This window comes from Corylus avellana, chromosome 2, assembly GCF_965113065.1.
Source record: "Corylus avellana chromosome 2, dhCorAvel1.hap1.2, whole genome shotgun sequence".
NCBI lineage: Eukaryota > Viridiplantae > Streptophyta > Magnoliopsida > Fagales > Betulaceae > Corylus > Corylus avellana.
In genome coordinates, this window is record NC_142491.1 from 1,484,472 (window position 1) to 1,509,799 (window position 25,328).

The window sequence follows — 25,328 nt, forward strand, 5'->3', positions numbered from 1 at the left end:
TTCCTGCTCTATGAACAGGGAGTTTAGTCTTCTTGCTCTTGTCCACCCATTTTTCACCTTTCTTAGTCTTTGAGCGCATATTCTTTTGAGTGGAGTCCATAGTACCTACAAGAAGCATCAACAAACAATTTCCTTAAACATAGAAAATGCACAACAACCTTTCAAACTCACTCCCCAACAACCTTATATTGCTCAAAGAGATCATGTGAGATAAGGAAAATACAGGCACATAATCGCTCAATCAAGAAGTTTTAAAAAACACACCAGTGAAACACACTAAAAGATGAGATTCTCTCAACACAACAGCATAAAAACATGTTTGCAACACTTGATTTAGAAGGAACCACCCAAACATAGGCATATTACTTAACCCGACAATGGGTATCAAAAAAGGGGAAGCACAAACCCACTATACAACACATGAAACATGGCTCAAAACACTAACCCATTAAGCATGTGACCCAACCCAAGACAAGAGAGCACAAAACCAACTAAATATAATCATATATCATCAACAAAAATGGCTAAGAACAAATCCAAGCTCAAACACAACCATATTCAAGAAATTGGAGAATTAACTCCAAATTAATCGGAAGAAATCCATAAAAACATAGAGAGGATCCACATACCTTGTGAAAATCAAGCTAAACGATCGATCAAAGACGATGGGGTTGATAGAGGAAATCAAACGGAGAGAGAGATGCACAATGATTTGAAAAAATTCTTAAAGAAAATGAAGAGTCAAAGTAGTTATCGCATGATTTTGCAGATTTGTCAGGACGAAAAACTATCGTCATGTCGAAATATACCTGTCATGACGAAATCATTAACAACTGAAAAACATTCTTTCAACACAAATAAACACAGGTTGAAACCTATACACATTATCCAAGAATTTGAACATGTATGATGGAATGAAATTCTTGTTAGAGAAAATAGTCAGCAAATGTCAAGAATAATAAATGTCATGAGAGTGTGTGTGCTCATCTCAATGAAAAGACTTGCTAAATATGAGTATAAGGAAGGAGATACTTTCATGAATAATAGACGGTTCATGAAGTTCAAAAGTCAAACCTTATAGCTACTAGGGCCATAATGCACTTAGACATCCATTCCAAATCAATTCAAGCATTTGATTTATTAAGTAACTTTTGTTTGGTAAGCACTTCAAATTTTTCCGCAATAAAAGGCGTTCGGGTGTGAGTGTAATGGGAATTTGCCGCCTTGTACGGGATTTTTCTTCTCAGCGTTTGGGACGAAATTTTTCACGCGGAACCGAGTTTTGGTGGGTTCATGGCCTTTGGGATGGTGTTCGGGTGGCCTGGGCTAGTGGGCCCCATTCCTCAGGGCTGCGTGGGCGAGCATGCGGGCCTATAGGAATCAGTTGGGCCAAATGAGGTTTATGGGCCCATTCCAATATTACAACCTCAATATGAGACCTTACAAAAATTAAAACATAAGAAAAAAAATTCGAAAAACATTAAATTTGGTGATAATTTTGGAAACCATTGTGATTAGGATAGGTGGCAACTTTGGTCAATATGAGGTGGGCTTATGGAAAAAAAACAATTCACAAATCACACCTCAAGATAACCATTGGAAGAAATTTAAACACAGGTCCAAAAATCCTTTTCAAAAACCACAAGGCTTTTTTCATTGAAAATCCACACCTATTTAGGACAACCCTAGAACAAGTATATATATATATTTTGCTCTCCCTCCTCCCTGTTTCCCTCTCTCTCTCTCTCTCTCTCTGCATGTCTATCAAGCACTCCTTGTCTCAGCTGCTTCCAATTATCTTCAAGCAATATTTTTGATTTTGATTGACAAAAACATATAGTATTTGTATTTGTATTTGTATTTGTTACGTATTTGTCTCCGCCAAAATCGAATAGGGTAAGGGGATAAAAGCAGCTCGGTTCAAGGATTAAGAAACCGACCGAGAGAATCGTTTTTCATCAAAATCTGCGCTATTCTCAGGTACCCAAAATCTGCTTCCTTCCCTTCTCAATTTTTACCCCTTGCTTTTTTGGTGGGGTTTAGGGTTCTTTCCGAGGTACCCAAGTTTCAATTTTTCTCATTAATTTCACTGTAATAAGCAGAGTCGGGATTTGATTTCTGGGTCTGTGTGTTGTGCAAGAAATTGTTAATTTTGCTTCTGATAAGGCACCATCGTCATGCTGTGGGGTTGCTTTAGAGTGCGTGTGTAAATATATGTAAACAAATATGTGTGTCTGTGTGTGATTTCAGGAATTAGGGTTTTTTTTAATCTTGTTTTGGATTCTTATTCATATTTCAGATCTGATTTCATAGGCTCTGATTGTTAGGATTCTTGAAGAGAAGCACGGATTTGTGAATGGGTCGAAAGAAGCCAACGGCGCGTGGGGACGATGAGAACGCTTCGGCTGCCGTGTCGAAGTCGAAGAAGAAGTCGCAGTTGATTGACGATGACGAGTACTCCATCGGAGCTGAGCTGGCCGAGGAGCCAGAGGCTCAGGAGGACAAGGTCGTGATTACTGGGAAGAAGAAGGGCAAAAAGGGGAACGCAAAAGCTCCGCAGCCCAAGGATGATGATGATGGTGATGGTGGTGAGATCAAGAACGAAGACGAGGAGGTGCATGAGGTGGTGTTTGGTGGGAAGAAGGGGAAGTCGAAGAAAGGCGGTGGGAACAACGCTTTTGGGTTCGGGTTGTTGGGAGAGGAAGAGGAGGAAGGTGGTGATGATGAGGATGGACAGTCTGGATTGACCGGCGAGAAAGATAGCGAGGAAGATGATGAGGAGCAAACGGTGAGCTTTTCTGGGAAGAAGAAGAAAAAGAATGACTCTAAGAAAAGTGGTGGTAGTTTGTTCACTGCCTCGGCTTTTGATGCAATCGATGATGATGAAGAAGAAGCTGAGGTCGTTGATAAAGTTGAGGATGATGGTGATAATGATGATGAGCCTGTGATTGCGTTTACTGGGAAGAAGAAGTCAACCAAAGGTGGTGACAAAGGCAGTGTCTTTACGGGGTCTGCATTTGATGGACTTGGTGATGATGGGGATGAGGATGAAGATGTTGCACCCATTACGTTTTCGGGTAAGAAGAAGTCATCAAAGTCTTCGAAGACTTTGAAGAAGGCAGGTGGCAATGCATTTAGTGCTGTGTTGAGTGATGGTAAGAATGGAGAAGAAGCTGTTGAGGATGAAGATGTTTCTGCGGTTGCGTTTTCGGGTAAGAAAAAGTCGTCTAAGAAGAAGGGTAGTGGTGTTTTCAGTGCGCTGGGAGATGGGGATGAGGTTAGGGATGTGGTTGAGACTGAGCAACTGAGTGTGGGAACTAGTAGTAAGAGTGAAGAGGTGAAGGATACTTCGAAGAATAAGAAGAAGAAGAAGAAGAGTGGAAGGACAGCGGAGGAAGAGGATGATTTGGATAAGATTCTTGCGGAGCTTGGTGAGGGGCCTACGGTATCAAAGCCGGCTGCTCTTCCTCCACAAGAGGAGAAACTTGAGCTTCAGCCCGAAACGATTGCTGTGGTAGAGGAGGAGGTTGAAGAAGAGAATGTTGAGTCTGCTGCGGCTAAGAAGAAGAAGAAGAAGAAGGAGAAGGAGAAGGAGAAGAAGGCAGCGGCAGCAGCAGCTGCGGCTGCTGCAGAGGAAAAACAGGATGAAGTACAGCCTGAGCCAACGGAGGGAAAAAAGAATGAAGTGAAGAGTAAAGGGGTGGATAAGAAATTGCCAAAGCATGTTAGAGAGATGCAAGAGGCACTTGCTCGGCGAAAAGAAGCGGAAGAGAGAAAGAAAAGGGAAGATGAGGAGAGATTGAGGAAGGAGGAAGAGGAGCGGCGTAGGCTGGAAGAGCTTGAGAGGCAAGCAGAGGAAGTGAAGCGTAAAAAGAAGGAAAAGGAAAAAGAGAAATTGCAGAGGAAGAAAGCAGAGGGCAAGCTGTTGACTACAAAGCAGAGGGAAGAGGCTCGGCGGTTGGAAGCTATGAGGAATCAGATACTTGCTAATGCAGGGGTGCCTCTTCCTTCTGCAGACACCGTTGTACAAACTAAACGACCCAAGTATCAGAATAAGAAGCAAAAACCAATTCACCAACAAGCAAATGGTGCTGGCCCTGATAAGGGGGAGGAAGAACCACAAGAGACTGTGACCAATATGGATTCCTTAGATTCAGAGAAAGTTGATGAGGAATCAATGGATGTCGAGGAGGAATCTGTAGTTGCCGAGGCTGCCGAAGAGAATGGACTGGAAGAAGATGATGATGAGGATGAATGGGATGCAAAGAGCTGGGATGATGTAGCTGTCAATCTTTCTATTAAAAGTGCATTTGCTGATGAAGAGGCTGATTCTGAGCCTGAACGAGTGGTGAGAAGAGAGACAAAGGGTGCAGTACCAACTTCTCGCAATGCAGGTAAGGTTTATTTTCAAATATAGCTTTGCCTGGTATTCATGTTTCCTAATGAGCATGTTGTCATGATCTTCTTTCCTTTTTGGTTTTCTTTGAATCCTTTACATTCGCCTGAGAAGGTATTTTTGCTGATAGAATTTCCAAAATCTGGCCTCGTACAATAAGTCATTGATATTTCTCTTTTTCAATGTGTGCAGAACATCGTATTATAATAGCCTTCAGACCATACAACACTATATGTTCTGCACCATTGGCTTGTATGTACTACTGAAACAAAATTAAAACACAAAAAGAATAGATTCAAGAAATCCAGAGACATAGAAATGAATCAAGCAACAAGGTATATTGTAAACACATAAGCATAATTTTAAAATTTTCAACTCGAAACCGAGAACTTATTGCGATATAATTATTGGGATGAAATAATGGGAATGGGTAATTGAGAATATAAGGTCTAGGCCTCGAAACCCACAATTCATTTTAGAAAATATCATTTTTCTTATTTTGACCTACCAAAACTCTTTAATCTCGTTGGTCATTTTAAGTTTTTAACTATGGAAATGAACATGTGGTAGTATGTGGTTAAGATTTCAGTGAGATTTCAACTAGCAGATCTTACTCAACTTTGTTTGGTAATTTATTTATTTTCATTTGACTTTAAAATCTTTCTGGTTATTGTTCTTTAACACTTTGATTTCTTAGTGGTATTTCCAGCGTACTGCATTTTCATTTTCTTAAAGAAAAAAATTAAAAGAAGATATTAGTACGTGCGTTTTCATGGCTAAGGTGGTTCTTGCAAAATTAGTCTAACTGGAAAACATCCTATTATAGCTCCTAACATAGCTCGTGCAGAATGAGACTATGTGGTCTTTCTCTTCAGAAAAGTGTCTGTTTTTCTGTACAAGTGGGAGATTTTGTTAGTGAGGATTATAGATGTGCTGATTGCCTTGTATTTCTTGAGTTAGCAGGTGCCTTTTACAAACCCATATAAACAAGAAATGATTACAAATAAAAATAGTGATTGCAGTCTATATTTTTATGCACCTGTCTCTGAATTTGGAAGATCTAGGCATAGAATTAGTTCATAGGACTGTTTGGAATTGCCTTTGTAAGGTATATTGCCCTTGGAGTAACTATTGTATATTTTTTTCCCCCCATTTATCCTAGCTCTGACGTACTGATTTTTTTATTTGGTTTTTCAATCTACAGCACCTCCTGCAACTGCTAAGAAAACCATTCCTTCCCAGCCATCAACATCCCAGCCATCAACATCCCAGAATCTTGAGAATAAGAGAAAAGATGCTGACTTGAAAAAAGAAGTACTGGTTTCAGAGGCTACCTCCAAGCATAGTGAAGATAACCTTCGTTCCCCGATTTGCTGCATCATGGGCCATGTCGATACTGGTAAAACCAAGTTACTGGATTGTATACGAGGCACTAATGTTCAGGAAGGTGAAGCTGGAGGTATCACTCAACAGATTGGTGCAACATATTTTCCTGCTGAGAACATTCGTGAGAGAACCAAGGAACTGAAAGCTGATGCTAAACTGAAGGTCCCCGGGCTATTGGTTATTGATACCCCTGGACACGAATCATTCACTAATTTAAGGTCACGGGGTTCGGGTTTATGTGATATTGCAATTTTGGTTGTTGATATTATGCATGGGTTGGAGCCACAAACAATAGAATCGCTTAATCTTTTAAAAATGAGGAATACAGAATTCATTGTTGCATTGAATAAGGTGAGGTTCATTATCTAATTTGCTTTTGGTGTTGCTATTCCCCCTCTTATTATTATTCATGTTTAATTTTGTTTGTTTTTCAATTTCTGCAGGTGGACAGGCTCTATGGCTGGAAAGTATGTCGCAATGCACCAATTGTGAAGGCCATGAAGCAGCAATCTAAGGATGTACAAAATGAATTCAATATGAGGCTCACTCAGGTTTTATAAATTCTGCCTTTTCTCGTTGCTACATTCGTGTCAGTTTGGCTCATTACTCATTCATTTGGTTTTTTTTTGTTGGTTGTCAGATTATTACTCAGTTCAAAGAGCAGGGATTAAATACTGAATTGTACTATAAAAATAAGGAAATGGGGGAAACTTTCAGCATTGTGCCTACAAGTGCTATTAGGTACAACTTATGGACTGTTAATGTGGTATTGATATAGCTTGTTTAGGATCTTCCGCTGCAAAATTTCTTATGCTAATTTCCTGATATTTTGGGTTTGTGAATAATACAGTGGCGAAGGCATCCCAGATTTGTTATTATTATTAGTTCAATGGACTCAGAAAACTATGGTTGAGAAACTTACATACAGCAGTGAAATGCAGGTGTGCAGTCTTTTTACGTGATTTTCATTTGGTTTAGTGCTTCAAGGTAGTAGTATGGAAATTTGATTGTGGTTAAATTTTGTACCAGTGCACTGTGTTGGAGGTCAAGGTTGTTGAAGGTCATGGGACAACTATTGATGTTGTATTGGTCAATGGTGTGCTTCATGAAGGAGATCAAATAGTTGTTTGTGGCATGCAGGCAAGCACCTAAAACATGTTTCCACATGATCTCATGCTAAATTTCAAATTCTTACAAATTAATCTTGCTTTGTAGGGGCCTATTGTTACCTCTATCCGAGCTTTATTGACTCCACATCCAATGAAGGAACTCCGAGTTAAGGTATGGTCTCTTTTCACATATTTACATAGTTTTTGTTGTTCTTGGGTTGGTAAAATAGAACTCCAGTATACTGCTAGCAAACTAACTTGTGAAGAAGAGCTAGTTGACCTCAATATTGAAAATTATCTAAAACATACAAAAGAGATTTTAAAATGAATCTTTCTTCAATTGAGTTTCATACTGTCTAAGGAAATTAGTTGTTCTCTTTTAAATAAAATAATTTAAAGTTAATAAATTGAAACTGGAATTATTGTTAATATCATGGAAGGACAAGGTCTAGAAGATAATCTGCAAAAGTACTCCATTGAATAGTTGGGATATTAAAGAGGTTGCTAAGCTGCATGCCTCATGGTGACAGATGGAAGAAATTTTTGGGACTTTAAATCTTAGAGTGATATTGGAGGACAAAAGTCCATGGGCAAAAAAATGTATACAATGAGAGAACAATTTACAAGGAACTGCCATTATATTGAGAAAGTTAATTAATACCACCTAAGAATGGCTATGCCATAGTATTGGAATTGGAGGGCTCACGGAAGTGAGGGAGATTGGGTAATAACTTCTGAGATAAATGTCCCTAGCTTGACAGAGGGAAGGAGTGCTTCCCCCTTTGTGAAAGACTCTGAGAGATGGCGCTTTGTCGATAGAATGCTGCCAATAGAGAGAGCAGTTTGGTTATTTTTATCCTTCATACGATCCTGTTTTGTAGTGCTCTCTGTTGCTATATTACTAAGGGTCTCCCTAACCCTAAAGTCACTTTATTTTTATTCTTCATACTGATCATGACAGCACATTTTATATTAGTGAAGTGCTAATACGCCCCTTATTGACATCGGCCTATCTAACGTGCTTTAACAATCCCTGGACCCCACAGAAGCTAAGAACTTACAGATAATCATGTTGTCTTTCTGTCTGGGACTTTGAACATTTAGTAGTCTATTCAGTTGTTACAAGCACCTTGGCTTTAGAAGTTAAATTTTTGCTAGTTTCTTCTGCAAGGTAGGTCTGTTCCTTAGCAATTTTAATTTTTTCCATTGTTTGAAAGGTCCCTTTTTGATCCCACTTAGGTTATTTTATTTGTTGTCGTGGATCTTTAGGGATCTATGACTTGCTTGCCGTGACCGTTGTAATAAAAACATTTTTAAAAATAAAAAATAAAAGCCTAATCGTGTGTGCATCAACATGTTTAAGTATTTTTTGAAATTCACAACCAGAGTTTATAAATTATACAATCCTTGCTCAATCTTATTAGCAAGTCATGTCGACATAGCAAACAATTCAGGGTAGACTGAAGGTCTGCCATGTACATATCTGTTTTTGAAGTTCAGACGTGGTTGGACAATTTTAGATGGTAAACCTGGCAATATCTGACTGCTTCAGGAGTGCCAGAGTTTTGTCCTGCTCTTTCTTTTATCCAACAGGTCACCATGGGTGTCAAGTAACTCCCTTTCTGCACAAAGTTGTGTTACTTGACTGAAATAACTTCGAAAGGGTTTCTTTTTTTCTATAAATAACCTGTATGGAATATTTAACTGTAAGTTATATCCTGTGTTGTTTAAGCAAGAGCTAAAAGTTATGCAATGCTATAGATGATGATTCGTTGGTGAACTGATTTCAGGGGACTTACCTGCACCATAAGAAAATCAAGGCTGCAATGGGTATCAAGATCACAGCACAGGTATATTTTGCACATATTGAAATCAAAGCCATCCAACCTACTTCTGCTTTGTTGAGAGTTTCAGTAATGCACTTGCACAATTAAAGTGAGGATTGTTGGTTTGTTTGAAAGAAGTTCCTGATTCCTTGTGTCACATTGTACGCAGGGCCTTGAGCATGCAATTGCTGGGACTGGTCTTTACGTTGTAGGGCCTGACGATAATATAGAGGATGTTAAGGACGCAGCTATGGAAGATATGAAGACAGTCATGAGCAGGATTGATAAGAGTGGTGAGGGAGTTTACGTACAAGCATCTACCTTAGGATCGTTGGAAGCATTGCTGGAGTTTTTGAAGTCACCAGCAGTAAACATCCCTGTTAGTGGTATAGGCATAGGCCCTGTGCATAAAAAAGATGTCATGAAGGCCAGTGTAATGCTTGAAAAGAAAAAAGAATATGCTACCATCCTGGCATTTGATGTCAAAGTTACACCAGAGGCCCGAGAACTCTCAGATGAATTGGGTGTGAAGATTTTTATTGCTGATATCATATATCACTTATTTGATCAATTTAAAGCCTATATTGATAATCTCAAGGAGGAAAAGAAGAAGGAAGCTGCTGATGATGCAGTCTTTCCATGTGTTCTTAAGATTATGCCAAACTGCATTTTCAACAAGAAGGATCCTATTGTATTGGGGGTTGATATTGTCGAAGGAATTGCTAAGGTAATTTATTTTCAGTCCGTTTGGCTTGTTTTCTCTTGTTTAAGGGACACTATAATGCTTGCGAGGGTAGTGATAAGTCCAAGAAAGAAATCTTCATCCTCAGACGTGTTCTCAGCCAAAATATTTGAGAAAAAATGATTCCTAGTCTACTTGGGCTCCTTTTGAATCTTGGTAAAGTTGAGAAAAAGGGAAGGGATATCTAAAATATTTAAAACAAGAACGAATGTTCCTTATTTAGCTTAGTATGTGCTATGAGATTTGGGGGTTGTGTTTGGTGGTCACACAATAATGACCAACAAAGTTTATAGAACCAATGGACATGTCTTTGTTGTTTTCTGTGCTCAATTACTCCACTACAAATTGAATGTGATAGTGGTTTTCAAAAGAGGTGAACTTATACTATTTGTTTTGCCATATAATTGTCTCTGCAAAGTCTAGGTTCTAGATCTTGTGGATCAAGTAGTATAATTTCCAGGTAGGTCTTCTGCATTTGTATGCAATGCCATTTATCTTAATTATGTGGGATTGAAGTGTTTGAAAAACTCGAATCATATATATATATATATACTTCTAATATTTATATACGACATGATACTTCTTTTAGCTTGCATTTCTACTGTCTCTGTATATGCTTAATTCCTTTCTCTTGCTTTGAAAGGAAGCTGGCATGGTCCATCTAGGTCTAAGTTTTTGACCGAGGCTACATCAATTTTTCTGGTCTTTTGCTCGGCTTTATGGCTTATTTGTCAGCATTAAATTTCTTGTATGGCTCAGAATTCCTGAGTGGTCTTGATGCCAATTAACGCCACTCCCAACATTATATCTGTGGGGTTATGTGGCGGGCTTTGGATAATGCTTATTATCAGATGCCTCTAGAGTTTGTGTTATACATGAAAGTATTTGGTTTATATTTTTGTACGTATCTGATTTAATATGTTTTCTGCACAGGTTGGGACTCCAATTTGTGTTCCCCAACAGGGTTTCATTGATATTGGGCGAATTGCATCGATTGAAAATAACCACAAACCTGTGGATATTGCAAAGAAAGGGCAGAAGGTTGCAATTAAGGTATGTGTTTGAATCACTGATGCAGTCTTCAATGCTTTGTCAGTTTAAGGGGTGGTTGTCTATCCCATAGGAATCGAACGGATCCATGGAATATCTGAAAACGTGGTGATGTAGCTACCTACCAAAAGCTTGTAAAAAATAAGGCCATTTATTTTTTAAATCTCCATCTGTAATCACTAATGAGCATTTAGTAAGATTGGTGGTCACACAAAATCCCGTCTGAAAGTATTAAATCTTAATGAACTGATCTTCCCTAAGTCCTTTAACATCAAGGCCCCATCCAAGAATCCTGCAATAATTTATCAAAAAAGCCTAATATAATGCTTTAAAGACCTTTATGTGGGTAGGTCATTATTGGGACATCATACCATTTCCAAAACGATTTTTTAGACAAATTGTCCAAGGTACTTTATTTTTTTTAGTTAAATTGGAACTCTTAACGAATCAGCTAATGGTCTTGGTGGTAGGTGATGAGATTTTGATGGACATTGCATTAGCAGTGATCCTCTGCACCTTGAAAATTGGAGTTTGAATATCCTCTGGTTGTCTGAGCATGATTTTGAAGGATTGCGATTCCCAGCAAGCAATTTGGGCAACAAATTGTGAGAGCCCATATAAGACCCGCTTGCTCAAATAAAATTTTGGGCTGTCTCACAATTGTTGTTCAAATTGCTGTAGATCCTTATTTGATTTTTAATGTCAAATTGGATCGTTTAGAATTTGTCATGCAAGATTACACTTGGTTGGAGATATGCTAATATTTGGCTTTATTTCTGCTTTTACAGATAGTTGGCTCCAATTCTGAGGAGCAGCAAAAGATGTTTGGTAGGCATTTTGAGGTTGAGGATGAACTTGTGAGCCACATCTCTAGGAAGTCGATTGATGTACTTAAAGCTAATTATAGGGTAAGTGGTTGAATATCTTATCTCGCCCACAATTTTTCTATGCTTCTATGGATTTTGTTCCAATTGTTGCTTATTGCAACTTCAAAATATGCAGGATGATCTGTCCATTGAAGAGTGGAAGCTGGTTGCGAAATTGAAGACCGTGTTCAAGATACAATGAAGATACATCACAAGAGTAGCTTTTCAAGATCTAAGGGGGCTTTATCAAGTTTGTTTCATACAAAGCTGCAAGGGAACGTCATGGAGAAAAGGCTTTAAGTCAATCATTTGGGTCACTCTGAAGATTAATGGAGTAGAGAATGTGTTCTGTTGTGTTGCGCGAAAGCCCTTTTGTCCCGATGACACTGGAATTGGTTTGATTTTTGTGAAATCATGTGGTTTGTGTAATTTTTTGTAGTTGGTATGAGAAAGAGGTTGTACAAGCTGGCAGTTGAGGAAATGTAATCGGGGAATGATATCTATAGAGGTGCCATAACATGTTTGATATTCTTGGCAGTACAAAATTCTTTTTCAAAAGAAAAATAATTTTGAGGTAATTTTCAGATAAAACGAAGTAATAAAGTGAAGTCTTCAGATTGTCTTCCTGTCTTTGTTTTTGGATTGTCGTACCTGCCATATGTGGTTAGAGATTTTGGCTAAATCACACCATGTCATTTACATGGCTAAGATTAGACTACACAAGGCTCTTCTTCAGTGCTTCTAGGGTTTTTTCTTTTTTCAAGTAGTCCTTCTAGTTTTGAGTTCACTGGAAATTTAACATTCCTGTATTAGTTATTTCTTTTTCTTATGGAATTGTCATTCAAAACTAACAAGCCAACTTCACTTATTAGATAGAGTGCACTTACAAGTGTACACATTAATCGCAAAGAGGAGGGGTTTTTTGTCCATAAGTGCTAAAAGAGGTATGATCCGGTGTTTTCACAGTAAAGTTATTTGTTGTTTTAAGTTGATGTGTTAACTTATTATTGGAAGGCACAAAAAGCTTGATATGTGCCGATACTTTTTTTTGTTTTTTTTTTTCTAATCAAGTATATGTGCCGAGACCTTAATTATAGAAGTTATTCTCTAATGTTAATTGATTTGTGTTATCATTCAACCTTTGATAATCATCACTATTTCTAAGGGATACTAAAAATTTATGTGTAAATTTATAATATAGATATGAATCACGAAACCATTTTTTTGGGAATTATTAATTGAAAATTCAATTGGCTCGAAGTAATAAAATCCTTGGATTCTTATCACCAGCTGTCCAATGGTCAGCCGATCGAATATATATACATAAACAGTAGGGCCGGCTAGGGTTTGTTTTTGTGTATGATCGATGAATTAAAAGCAATGGAAACGAAGAAGGCCAAAGCTAAGACCATGCCCTCTGATTTCGAACCCTTTTGCAATTGGCGTCAAGAAGAAGGACGTGACGTTCTCGAGCTTCATTTTCAAGGTATTTCATCTCTTTTGTTTTCCTTGAGAATTTCCAGGGAGTTTAACTAAATTAATTATACTTTTTTGGGTTAACATGTGATTACTAAAGGGCTTGTTGGGATGATTTTTGTTTGAGTCTGCGAGTTCAAAAAGTACGATTTAAAAAAGCTATTTTTAGTGTAGTTAAGTGTTTGGTAAAATCGATGTTAGTTTATCGGTGTATTTTTGAAAACGTAATCTCATAACACATTTTATGTGATTTGATTTAAAATTACACTTTTGATATGTAAAATTGCAACGCCAAACACATCATAAGTTGTGCAACATCATTAGGGTAACATGTTGTTTCTAATTCAAGAGTGACAAAGATAGTCGGTTCGATCGACAGATAATATGGTTTTTGTTTTGTGGAAAAAGCTTCATTTTCAAGATTCGTTTTGGGGCTTAATTTTTGGTGTAAAAAATACATCTAGTTTATTTTTGTTTGATTGATAGATGTGACGTCTATGTAAAAGTAATTTGTTTTTGAATTTTGCTAGGGTTCAAAAAAGGAGAAATTACTGTTCGACGCAACTATAATCTAGGAGAAGTTGAAATTACTGGACAAAGTGTAATCAATGGCTTCTTTCATAAAGATGTTAAGATTCCAGAAGATTGTAATGGACATGATATTCGTTCAAAGTTTGATAGCGGAATTCTTTCCATAACAATGCCTAAGAAAAATCATTGGTTGAGTTCCGCCGGAGAGAAGATTAAGTCAACTAATTTTGATAGTTATATAATATTTACGGTGGGAATTGCTATTTGTATTCTAGCCGGCCAGCTTGCACCTTATATTAGCCCTCGCTAGCTCTGACTTGAACTCTCCGGTGCCAGCGGGAGGCGGCCGAGATCATCTGTATCAGGTTTATTTGGTTGGGCGGGTAACAATCCAACTGGCCGGGATGAGGGTGAGTCTGAGGATGAGGATGCTTAAAGAGTGATTTTTTTTTTTATTAATTAATTTTATTTTTTTTATTCAAAGCGGGAGAGGGGGAAAAGGAAAATTAAAGAGTGATGGTTATTGAAGGGCTACTTGGACATATTTTGGTTGCTTTAAGAATTATATATGTTATGTTTTATTTCTCTGTTTAATAGTGTTTTCAGACAATTAGTATTATGTTTTTATAGTGTTTGGAGTACATTTTATGTAGCTTATATTGACAATAAATATATGAATAATGCTACATGCAAGATTCTTATTCCCTTTTTATCCCTAAATGTGATTTAACTTGAAATAGATCACTTTAAAACTTTGATTCAATAACGATTTTAAAAACTACATCACCTTAATCTAAATATATATGAAGGTGGTTGAAGAGTTTTATTTCACTATTTAATAGTGTGTTGTTGAATTAATGAATGAATATGATTTTGATGTACACGGATTAATGTTTGTTTTTAATAAAATACGAACTAAGTTGGTTATCACTACTAATAGTTACCTGCGCCTACAAAGAGCCGGTAAATATTTAATAAAATAGTAAGCGCCGATATATTTTCAGAAAATAATATTCACCTAGCTAGGATTATGAGGATATGAGGAGAACACTAGAAGAGAACTTAACATTCCCCATTAGAATATGAGAAAGAGACATGATTCACATCAATACTTTTCCCTATTTTTTTTCAACTCATCCTACAAATTCACCATTAGATTTGTGGACTCAAGTGAACCCCACACAAATTCAATGGTGGATTCATCCATTCACTATAGAGATGGTTAAAAGATGGTTGAAAAAAAATTCTATCATTACAACTTATAAAATGATGCGGCAAAATCACGTTAATGATAATCAACTTTAATTATTTAATGGTTGTCAAATGTAATGATTGTACAAAGAAGAGCATTAGGAGAAAGAGAAATGATTTGTATGAATCATTTGCCCATATTTTCTCCGTAGTCTCCCACAAATTCAATAGATCAATTATTAGATTTGTGGGATCCACCATTGACTTATGTTGGGTCCACAAAAATTCACAAATTTAAAGGTTGATTTGTAAGATGATATGGAAAAAATATGGGCAAAATATTGACACAAATTATTTTTCTTAGGAGAAATCAATTGTATGAAGGATTCCATGCTATTTAGTAGACCATAAATGATAAAAATCATTATCTCAATGATCTCCATATAGTGAATGAGTGAATCTACCATTGAATTTTTGTGAGATCCATATAAGTCCACAAATCCAATGGTAGATTCATTAGATTTTCGAAAAGAGATAGTTGGGAGAATGATGTGTAGCATGCCATATGACTGCTTACAACTATGATGATATGACATTGAATATTAACCATTGCCTTTTATTTTTACAAGTCTTTGTTAATCAAAATGTTAATTTTCATTGCCACATTATCATAGTTGAATGACAATTATATGAATGTCTACTAAAATAGTTGGAATAGATAATTCAACGAGACGAAATATCTTGATAAGGTTGAAAAGAATGAGAAGTCAGTTTGTGTAAAATAACTATCTTTTTATAGTTAATGTACAAGTGGAAGTTGTAGTCAAGGTAGAAGTCTCCGTTGAGGTTTTTTTTTTTTTTTTTTGGTTGAATATGACCAACCAAGAAGAGGGGGGAAGAGGGAGAAATGAGTTTCGAACTAGTAACCAATGCTTTATATAACGTGGTTACTAGCCAATTAAACTATCCTTTAGGGTCAAGTCTTAATTGTAGTTAGTGTCGTGTGTTATGTTTGTAAATTATTAAGGCTCTAACAATAATTTAGAATGAAAAAGTGAGAGAGAAGGTAAATGGTCTGCCAAATGTATATGGGGGGTTTAGTTTTAGGGTTTGAGTTTAATTAGTTTAGCTAGGATTAAATAATATACACAATATTACTTAATTTCTGAGAAACAACTTGTGAATTAGTGAAAAAAAAAACCCTAGGCGGCAGTGGAGGAGTGAAACCCCCCCACCCCCCTCTTTTGCTTAGATTCGTCGTCCAGACTCTTTACCGGCTTGTCACGTTCTGCACATCGCCATCCCACCAGATTTGATGGGGTTTATATATCTATTTTCTTTAGAATCAGATATAGTTTTCTCCATTAGTTCTGTCCATCCACGCTATTGCTCACTGTGCTCGTTGGCCACCCCTTCTTTCCAGCCGATGGCCTTCATGCATTATTCTGCCGGCCACGCGCCGACATGTGGGTCCCACACGTTGGCGTGTCAGCAACTACGTCACTGGGAGTGGGATGTTTTTTACCCTCACTCTTTTTTTATTTATTTTTATTTTTTATTTTTTATAATTTTTATTTTTTATATAAATTTTGTATTTTTCCTTTTTTCTTTTGAATAAGACAAGTTTGCTGTTGCTCTGGCTACAGCAGGTCTTGGATTTGTTGTTTTCTTTGGTTTTGCTTAAGAATAATGAAATGGTTTCCAGTAGGTTGTTTGTTTTCTTCTGGTTCTTTTCTGGGACCAAACTATTGACTGATGGCAGAAGAGTTATCAAGCTTATGAAAGAATTGTCATTTATGAAAGAGACAAAGTCGTGATTCGTCGTTTTATTATGTAAATCTATATTCTAATTGTGATAATGACATTTTTAAGGTGTTGTTTTGTAATAACCCAAGAGGCTATTAGTTATTTGGGTATATGTCATAGATAGTGTTGTGGCCGTAGAGTTTTGAACTTGTATCTTTTGCATTGTATGATGGAACATTTTGCTCAAGATTGATTTTATATTAATGAAGATAACACGTCCTTTTTTTTTTTTTTTTTTTTTTTTTTTTTTTTTTTTAAAAGGAAAGTTTAGCTAGGGTTAAGTTAGTCTAGGGTTTTAAAATTTTATTTTTGACAAAAATACCCCAAATCATGCGATTGGCTAGTAAACTAGGTTTAAAATTTTGTTTAGTAATGTTATAAGTGTGACTTTTATTCACCTTTATCCTCAAAAGTACTGTGGATTTTAAAATCACAATTATATCAAAATATAATAGTGATCCGTTACAAATCTAAAGGTAATTTTAAAGTCACATCATTTTTAGAGATATATGGTAGACAAAATCCCACTTCTGGCATTACTCTTTTTAAAGTCACTTGCTTAGGTGGGTTTTGATTTTTTTTCTTCCTCTTGAACTAAATTTTTTAAGCATGCAATCATGTTGGAAAAAAAAATTGATAATTTGCTGTCAAGTCTCAAGGAAATTTTCGAATAGCTAGAGATTAAATAAAGATTATGTTCAAGATAATTAAGGTACGTAGTTTAGAGATTTTTTTTTTTCTCCTCCTAAAAAAAAGTTCAAGATATATAAGGTACGTAGTTTAGATTTGATTTCATATAAAATACCTAATTTCCTTAATGGTCGCTCGATTCCTTTCAAGAAAAAAAGAAAAAAAATGGTAAAATATAGGGCCGGTTAGGGTTTTACTATATATTAGGGTTTCAATGAATAAATTAATAATGCTAAAAAATAATTTATAATAAAGAAAGAATAAACTTCTTCAATGATTAATTAATTATAAATAGAAGAAATTAAGCTTGATTAATAGACGTCCCCAGTGCTTTTGTGACGTTCTCGAGCTTCATCTTCAAGGTATATTTTATCTCTTAACCCGAGTCTTCTGTTTTCCTTGAGAGAGAATCTGAAACTCATGGAGTTTAATTAACTAAATTAATTATACTTTTCTGGGTTAACATGTGATTACTAAAGGGCTTTTTGAGATGATTTTAAGGGTTTGTTTAGATTTGTGAGTTCAAAAAGTATTTGGTAAAATTGCTTTTTTAATCGTTATTGAATTTTAATCAAATGTTAATTTTAAAAACCATCTCATTTTTAGGGTGACATAAAAGGGACTTGTAGAATTATTTAAATTTTTAACATGCAATTATGTTGAAAAAAGAAAGAAAGATAATATGCTCTCAAGAATCAAGGAAATCTTCGAATAGAGATGAAATAAATATTAAGTTCAAGATAATTAAGGTAGTTTAGAAATTTGATTTCATATCCAAATACTTAATTTCCTTAATTAGTAGTCCCATATATAGAAATAAACTATTCTCATGAATAGTATGTTACCAAACAAAGAAATAGCTATACCTAGAATTAGCTAGTCCATTCCAAAGGTCTATTCCGCAAACTAAACGGGGTTTATATATATATATATATATATATATATATATATATATATGGGAAAAATATAATTTAGCCCCCCAAACTATCAGGTATTTTCATTTTAGCCCCATAATGTTTAAAAAGTGATAAAGTAGCCTCAAAACTACCAAAAAATTGCAATTTGGCCACTCCGTTACTCAACATCGTCAAATTGGATGGAAAGTGCAAAACGTCGTCTTTTTTGAGGTTAAGTTACTAAAATGCCATTTTGAAAAAAAAAAAATTTTCAATTTAAAAAATGCCCCCCAAAAACGACGTTGTTTTGAGGAATTTTGGGGAAAAAAAAAATCAATTTAAAAAATACCCCCCAAAACGAAGTCGTTTTGAGGGGAAAATAAAAAAAATACGGTGGTTAGGGGTGGCTCGCCGGCCACCCATGGCCTATCGGGTGGCTTGCCAGCCACCCCTAAACCACAGCTTTTTTTTTTTTTTTTTTTTTTTTTTCTCTCAAAACGACGTCGTTTTGGAGGGCATTTTTTAAATTGATTTTTTTTTTCCCAAAAAGGTATTTTAGTAACTTAACCTTTCTAAAACGATGTAGTTTTGAAGTTTCCATCCTATTTGACAGTAATGACTAACGGAGTGGCGACATTGCAACTGTTTGGTAGTTTGGTGGGCTACTTTATCATTTTTTGAACATTACGGGGCTAAAATGAAAATTACCGGTAGTTTAGGGGGCTAAATTATATTTTTTCCATATATATATATATATATATATAAACAATAGGGGAGCCGGCTAGGGTTTGTTTTTGTGTATCAATCTATTAAAAGCAATGGAAACAAAGAAGGCCAAAGCAATCGAAACCTTTTGCAAGTGCCATCAAGAAGAAGGACGTGACGTTCTCGAGCTTCATCTTCAAGGTATTTCATCTCTTAGCCCGAGTCTTTTGTTCTACTTGAGAATTTCGAGAGAATCTGAAACTCATGGATCGGAGTTTAGCTAAATTAACTATATATAGTTTTCTGGGTTAACATGTGATTACTAAGAGCATCCCTATTGAGCTCTTTAAATAAAGGTTAAATTTGAAGAGAAAAACTCAATTTTTTAGATTTGAAGAGCCACTTTTAAAAGGAACCAAATATCAAACTCACTATATGTTCCTCTATTAATGTTAAATATTATTATTATTATTTTTTAATTTTTTTGTTATTTTGATTCTGAGAGAAAGAAAATGAATATATAAGATTAAGAAACTAAATAACTCTCACTTTTTTGCACTTGGTATTTGGAGAACAAACTAAATTTAAAGAGCTCAATAGGAATGCTTTAAAGGGCTTGTTGGGATAATTTTAAGGGTTTGTTTGGGTTTGCGAGTTCAAAAAGTACATAGGATTTTGAAAACGCGATTTTTTATATAGTTAAGTGTTTGGTAAAATCGTTGTTTACCCATTAAAATTGCGCTTTTTTTTTTTCTTAATTTTTATTTTTAAATATTCCCTTGCCTGTGATTTGAAAACACAAATTTTGCACTCCCAAACGATACATTTTATGTGATTTAATTTAAAATTACACGTTTGATATGTAAAATCAAGCAATATTATAAGTTGTACAACATTATTAGGGTATAACACATCAACATGGTCTTTCTAATTCAAGAGTGACAATGATAGTTGGTTTGGCGATGCATTGTATTTAGAAAATAGGGTTTTTGTTTATGGAAAAAAGGTTGATTTGAAAGCTTAATTGGTTTTGGGGCTTTTTGGTGTAAAAGATAGAGTTTATTTATTTATTTATTTTTTTGGGTGTTTTGAATGATGCGATGTAAATGTGAAAGTAAATTGTTTCTGAGTTTTTGTAGGGTTCAGAAGAGGAGGAATTATTGTTCTACGCAACAATCGCGGAGAAGTTGAAATTAGGGGACATAGTGCAATCAATGGCGATTTTCATAAATATGTTAAGATTCCAGAAGATTGTAATGGACATGAAATTCGTTCAAAGTTTGATAGCGGAATTCTTTCCATAACAATGCCCAAGAAAAATCATTGGTTGACTTCTGCTGGAGAGAGGATTAAGTCAACTAATTTTGATAATTTTATAACATTTATGTGGGTAATTGCTTATGCTATTATTCTATCCCTGCTTGTTTATATTATTCCTAGCTTTCGCTAGCTCCTGACTTGAACTCTCCAGCGCCGGCGGGAGGCGGCTGAGATCATCTGGACCAGGTTTATTTGGTTGGCCGGGTGACAATCCAACTGGCCGGGATGAGGGTGAGTCTGAGGATGAGGATGCTTAAGAGTGATGGCTATTGAAGTGCTACTTGGACATATTTTGGTTGCTTTAAGATTTATGTTATGTTTTATTTCTCTGTTTAATAGTGTTTTCAGACAATTATTATTATGTTTTTATGTTGTTTGGAGTACATTATGTAGCTTATATGGACAATAAATATATGAATAATGTTATATGCAATACATTATGTAGCTTATATGGACAATAAATATATGAATAATGTTATATGCAAGTTTCTTATCTCCTTTTTATCCCTAAATGTGATTTGACTTGGAATAGATTACCATTAAATTTTAATCAAATAACAATTTTAAAAGTCACGTCATGTTAATCTAAATATATATGAGAGTAGTTGAAAGAGTTTTATTTCACTATTTAATAGTGTGTTGTTGAATCAATGAATGAATATGATTTTGATGTACACGAATTAATGTTAAATATAAACTCTCTCTATATATATTATTTTTTTTTAATAAAATACGAACTAAGTTGGTTATCACTACTAATAGTTACCGGTGCCTACAAAGAGCTGGTAAATATTTAATAAAATAGTAAGCGTTGTTATATTTTTAGAAAATACAATTTTTAGAAAATAATATTCACCTAAGATTATGAGGACACAAGAAGAACATTAGAAGAGAACCTAGCATTTCTCATTGGAATATTTTCATCTTTTTTTCATTTTATCCTACAAATTCAATAAATCAACCATTAGATTTGTAGACTCATGTGAACTCTACACAAGTTTAACGGTGGATTCATTCATTCATTCATTATCGAGATGGTTAAAAGATGGTTGAAAAATCAATGAATTCTATCATTACAAATTAATTATTTAATGGTTGCCAATGTAATGATTGTACAATGAAGAACATTAATTAGGAGAAAGAGAAATGATTTGTAGGAATAATTTGCCCATATTTTCTCTATAGTCTCCTACAAATTCAATAGATCAATCATTAGATTTGTGGGGTCCATTATTGACTTTTGTTGGGTCTACATAAATTCACAAATTTAATAGTTGATTTATAAGATGATATGGAAAAAATATGAGCAAAATATTGATACAAATCATTAAGGCTCTAACAATCATTTAGAATGAAAAAAGTGAGAGAGAAGGTGAATGGTCCGCCAAATACAGGGCTGGCTCAATGCATTTTGAAGCCTTAGGCGAAACTTTAAAATGAGACCTTATTATTTTTTAATATTTAAATAATATTACTAATATATTTTTATTTAAAGATCTCATTTAAGCAATTGGTGTTGTGCGGTGCGAGTCTTTCTAAATTTTTATACTCACTGAGACAGCTCTATAATGCTTAGAACTTGGTTGTTTTTAATATGAGCTTAGAATGCCAAAATTGTCAATCAATCGAGTTGACTACTTGGGTTAGGTGGACAATAATCTGATTGTCTACCTAAAATAACCCCTTGTTTCTCCTAGCTTTTCTAGATACTCTTCTCAAATTTTTACCATTCAAAAAGGTTAAAACAATCATTTTACCATCAAATAAAAATCATTAAATGCGACTAGTAATATTCGTGAGGCATCCAGTATACCTCATTGGCAACAAGCAATGGCAGAAGATCACTTTCATCTAACCCTAAACCTAAGGCTAAGTCTCTCACGCTCGTCTCTGTCTTTCCTCGCCGGTCTCTGTCTCTCCTTACTGGTCTCTGTCTCTATCTCTCTGGCCGGTCAAGCCAAGCAAGGTAAGTTAAGAATGTCTTTGCTACATTTATCATCATGTATGTATGTTTCAAACCTTCGATTAGAAAAAGAGATGAAAGTAATTTTTAATTTTTTTGGGCTCTATTCGAAAGGAGAGGGAGGAAAAGGAAGCACAGAAGCTGGATCCCACTAAACCTTTTTAAACCTCATACCTTTCTCCCTATTTTTCGCATTTTAAGCTCTAATTTATGTTTTTCTATGCTGCAGATGGGAAGAACTGCACGAGACATTGCGTTCAATGTCTTTACATCAATGGTGGGGAGGCTGGACATTGCGTTCAATAGACCTTCAGCGTTTGAGCGGCAGCTTCTGAAATGTTTTGAACCATTGAATTCGAATGTTGGGCGAATGAAAATGGAATTTGAGCTGATGCGAGTGGAGTTTGAGCGAATGAGCTCGATCGGTGGGGAAAGGGAAGGGGAAGGCCGAGCAGCATAAGGAATAGAACGTCTTTAATGTATAATTGTATAGTTGACGTATAGTTGACATTTGTTAGTAGCGATTCATCGTACCTCAAGCTATATTTTGTATTAGATTTTTGTTCTTACTTTAATAATATTTTTCCTAACAATTTGGTGTTTATTTCTAATTTTTCTCCCTTATCACATTATTTTCCTAACAATTTATTTCTTCGTTGTTTGGTTGTTAAGTGGCTAACTCTCTAATGGCAATTTAACGAATAACTAAAGATGGTGATCCGGTCCAGGTTCCATGTCGCCCTCGGGTCGTTCGGCCACTCAAGTTTGGCAGTTTTCAATGAAGATAACTCGTTTGTTAAAAAAGAAAAAGAAAAAAAGGGTGTAGCTAGGATTAAGTTAGTCTAGGGTTTTAAAATTTTATTTTTGACAAAAATACCCCAAATCATGCCATTGGCTAGTAAACTAGGTTTAAAATTTTGCTTAGTAATGTTAGAAGTGTGACTTTTATTCACCTTTTAATGTTGCTTTTAAAATCACCATTATATCAAAATTCAATAGTGTGATCTATCACAAATTCAAAGATAATTTTAAAAGGCACATCATTTTTGGAGATATATGGTAGACAAAATCCCACTTCTGGCATTACTCTTTTTTAAACTCACTTGCTTTGGTGGGTTTTTATTTTATTTTTTGATTTTTTGATTTTTAAATCTTGGACCAAAGTTTTTAAGCATGCAATCATGTTGAAAAAAAATAATAATAAAAATATGCGGTCAAGTCTCGAGGAAATTTTCGAATAGTTAGAGATTAAATAAAGATCATGTTCAAGATAATTAAGGTACGTAGTAGCTAAGAGATGTGCTTTCATATCAAATACCTAATTTCCTTAATGTTCGATCGATTCCTTTAAAAAAAGAAAAAAAAAAAGAAAGAGGAAAAACACTTAATGGAACATATATAACCACATATAAACACTAGGGACGGCTAGGGTTTTACTATTAGCTAGGGTTTCATTGAATAAATTAATAATGCTAAAAAATAAAGAAAGAATAAACTTGTTCAATGATTAATTCATTATAAATAGAAGAAAGCTTGGTTAATAGACGTCCCCAGTGTTTTTGTGTTCTATTAATTAAAAGAAATGGAAACGAAGAAGGCCAAAGCTTAGCCAATGCCCTCTGGTTTCAAACCCTTTTGCAAGTGGCGTCAAGAAGAAGGCCGTGACGTTCTCGAGCTTCATCTTCAAGGTACGTATATTTTCTCTTAAGAATTTCGATAGAAACTCAAAGTTTGACTCATGGAGTATAACTAAATTAATTATAGATTTCTGGTTTAACACGTGATTACTAAACGGCTTGTTGGGACGATTTTAAGGGTTTGTTTGAGTTTGCAAGTTCAAAGACACGATTTTTAATGTAGTTAAGTACTGTTTGGTAAAATTGCTGTTTTCCCTTTAAAAGTGCTCTATTTTGTAAGAAATTATTTCCTTGCCTGTACGTGAAGGCACCCTACAATATTATTATTATTATTAGGTTATAACGCATCAACACGATCTTCCCAATTCAAGAGCGACAAAGATATTCGGTTTGTCAAAACTGTACTTGAGATTGCGTTTAGAAAATAAAGTTTCTATTTTTTGTTTGATTGATGTGATGTAAAAATGAAAATATTTTTTTTTTTTCGACTTTTTGAAGGGTTCAAAAGCGAAGAAATTATTGTTCGACTCAACAATCACGGAGGAGTTGAAATTTGGGGACAAAGGACTAATCTAATCAATAGCTTCTTTCATAAAGAAGTTAAGATTCCAGAAGATTGTAATGGGCATGAAATTCGTTCAAAGTTTGATAGCGGAATTCTTTCCATAACAATGCCTAAGAAAAATCATTGGTTGAGTTCTGCCGGAGAGAAGATTAAGTCAACTAATTTTGATAATTATATAATATCTACGGTGGCAATTGCTCTTCTTATTCTATTAGTGGTTGCAAGTTATATTATCCCTCACACAACATTGCCCTCTACACCGGAACAAGGCTTGCAAGAAATCGCCGGCGAATTCAAGAAATGGAGCGGTGAAGTGGCTGCACTCAATACTCGGATGGACCACTTCGCAAGCATTATGAAAGCCACAATGCAGGCACATGTATACCCTAATTACTAATTTACTTTTATTGTTGGCTAATTTAACCCATTTGATTTAGAAAAATCTCTTAGATTCTGATCATTGTATGTTTTATGCCGGCCGGTCGCAGAACATATCGCTAGCTCCTGACTCGAACTCTTTGGCGCCAGCAGGACGACGATTGAAATCATCTGGGGCTAGTCGTCCAAGTGATGGTAATTTCTTGACGTCAAATATAGGATTATAATCTTTGATTTGCCTCATAAAATGAAAGTCATTAGTTCGAATTCTCTTCCAGCCCCCTTTATCCACATGTCAAAATAAAATAAAATAAATAAAATAAAATAAAAATTCCTTGGTTTCTTATCACAAACTCAGTAGTATAGTAAACATCCTTCTCTAAGAAGTGCTTCTTATATAGGTTTGTAAGGTGATATTAACATATCATTATAATATTGTTGATGATTATATAGTTCTGAGAAATGATTTTTGTTTTACTTGTGGCCGCGGTTGGAGACTTGTACGTATAGAACTTGTATATATGAGGTTTTCAAAATTTCAAAATGACTTAGAGATAGAGGATGAAAGAATATAGAACTTGTATTAAAACCTGTGCTCTGCTTGTGTTTCCTAAATACTTGAATGATTACAAGTTTCATATTTGCATTTCATCTCTATCTCTTTGATAATTTGCGCCAATTTTCTCTTAAAGTTGCATGTTTAAGTATTGAAATGTAATCAAAAGTGTATGCTAATGATACAACTTAGGAGGATGTAAATTTATCAAGATTACAAAGGCAGTATGGAAATAGTTA

At 35.2% G+C, this 25,328-nt stretch overlaps 2 protein-coding genes across 4 annotated transcripts; both read left to right on the forward strand.

Annotated features, from left to right (window-relative positions):
• Nucleotides 1-1,622: 1,622 nt before the first annotated feature.
• LOC132177727 (uncharacterized) lies at nt 1,623-11,995 on the forward strand. 3 transcript variants are annotated; one of them, XM_059590171.2, is made up of 13 exons: nt 1,623-1,980; nt 2,300-4,394; nt 5,601-6,133; nt 6,226-6,333; nt 6,423-6,523; nt 6,633-6,723; nt 6,812-6,922; nt 6,998-7,063; nt 8,682-8,741; nt 8,887-9,444; nt 10,393-10,512; nt 11,298-11,417; nt 11,512-11,995. In XM_059590171.2, exons 2-13 carry the CDS (start codon nt 2,357-2,359, stop codon nt 11,575-11,577), a joined length of 3,972 nt encoding a protein of 1,323 aa, XP_059446154.1. In that variant the 5' UTR covers nt 1,623-1,980; nt 2,300-2,356; the 3' UTR covers nt 11,578-11,995. The 3 variants fall into 3 exon arrangements, with proteins under 3 accessions (XP_059446154.1, XP_059446168.1, XP_059446162.1); XM_059590185.2 differs by having other exon boundaries at nt 2,314-4,394; XM_059590179.2 differs by having other exon boundaries at nt 2,328-4,394.
• Nucleotides 11,996-12,755: 760 nt separating this feature from the next.
• Nucleotides 12,756-13,692, forward strand: LOC148587168 (inactive protein RESTRICTED TEV MOVEMENT 2-like). The gene is made up of 2 exons (XM_088513603.1): nt 12,756-12,861; nt 13,382-13,692. Exons 1-2 carry the CDS (start codon nt 12,756-12,758, stop codon nt 13,690-13,692), a joined length of 417 nt encoding a protein of 138 aa, XP_088369729.1.
• Nucleotides 13,693-25,328: the final 11,636 nt, after the last annotated feature.

Coding starts and splice junctions, on each gene's coding strand:
- LOC132177727 (XM_059590171.2), top strand. CDS start 2,357: ATGGGTCGAAAGAAGCCAACGGCGCGTGGGGACGATGAGAACGCTTCG. Junction 4,395..5,600: donor ACCAACTTCTCGCAATGCAG/GTAAGGTTTATT, acceptor TTCAATCTACAG/CACCTCCTGCAACTGCTAAG. Junction 6,524..6,632: donor GTGCCTACAAGTGCTATTAG/GTACAACTTATG, acceptor TGAATAATACAG/TGGCGAAGGCATCCCAGATT.
- LOC148587168 (XM_088513603.1), top strand. CDS start 12,756: ATGGAAACGAAGAAGGCCAAAGCTAAGACCATGCCCTCTGATTTCGAA. Junction 12,862..13,381: donor TCTCGAGCTTCATTTTCAAG/GTATTTCATCTC, acceptor GAATTTTGCTAG/GGTTCAAAAAAGGAGAAATT.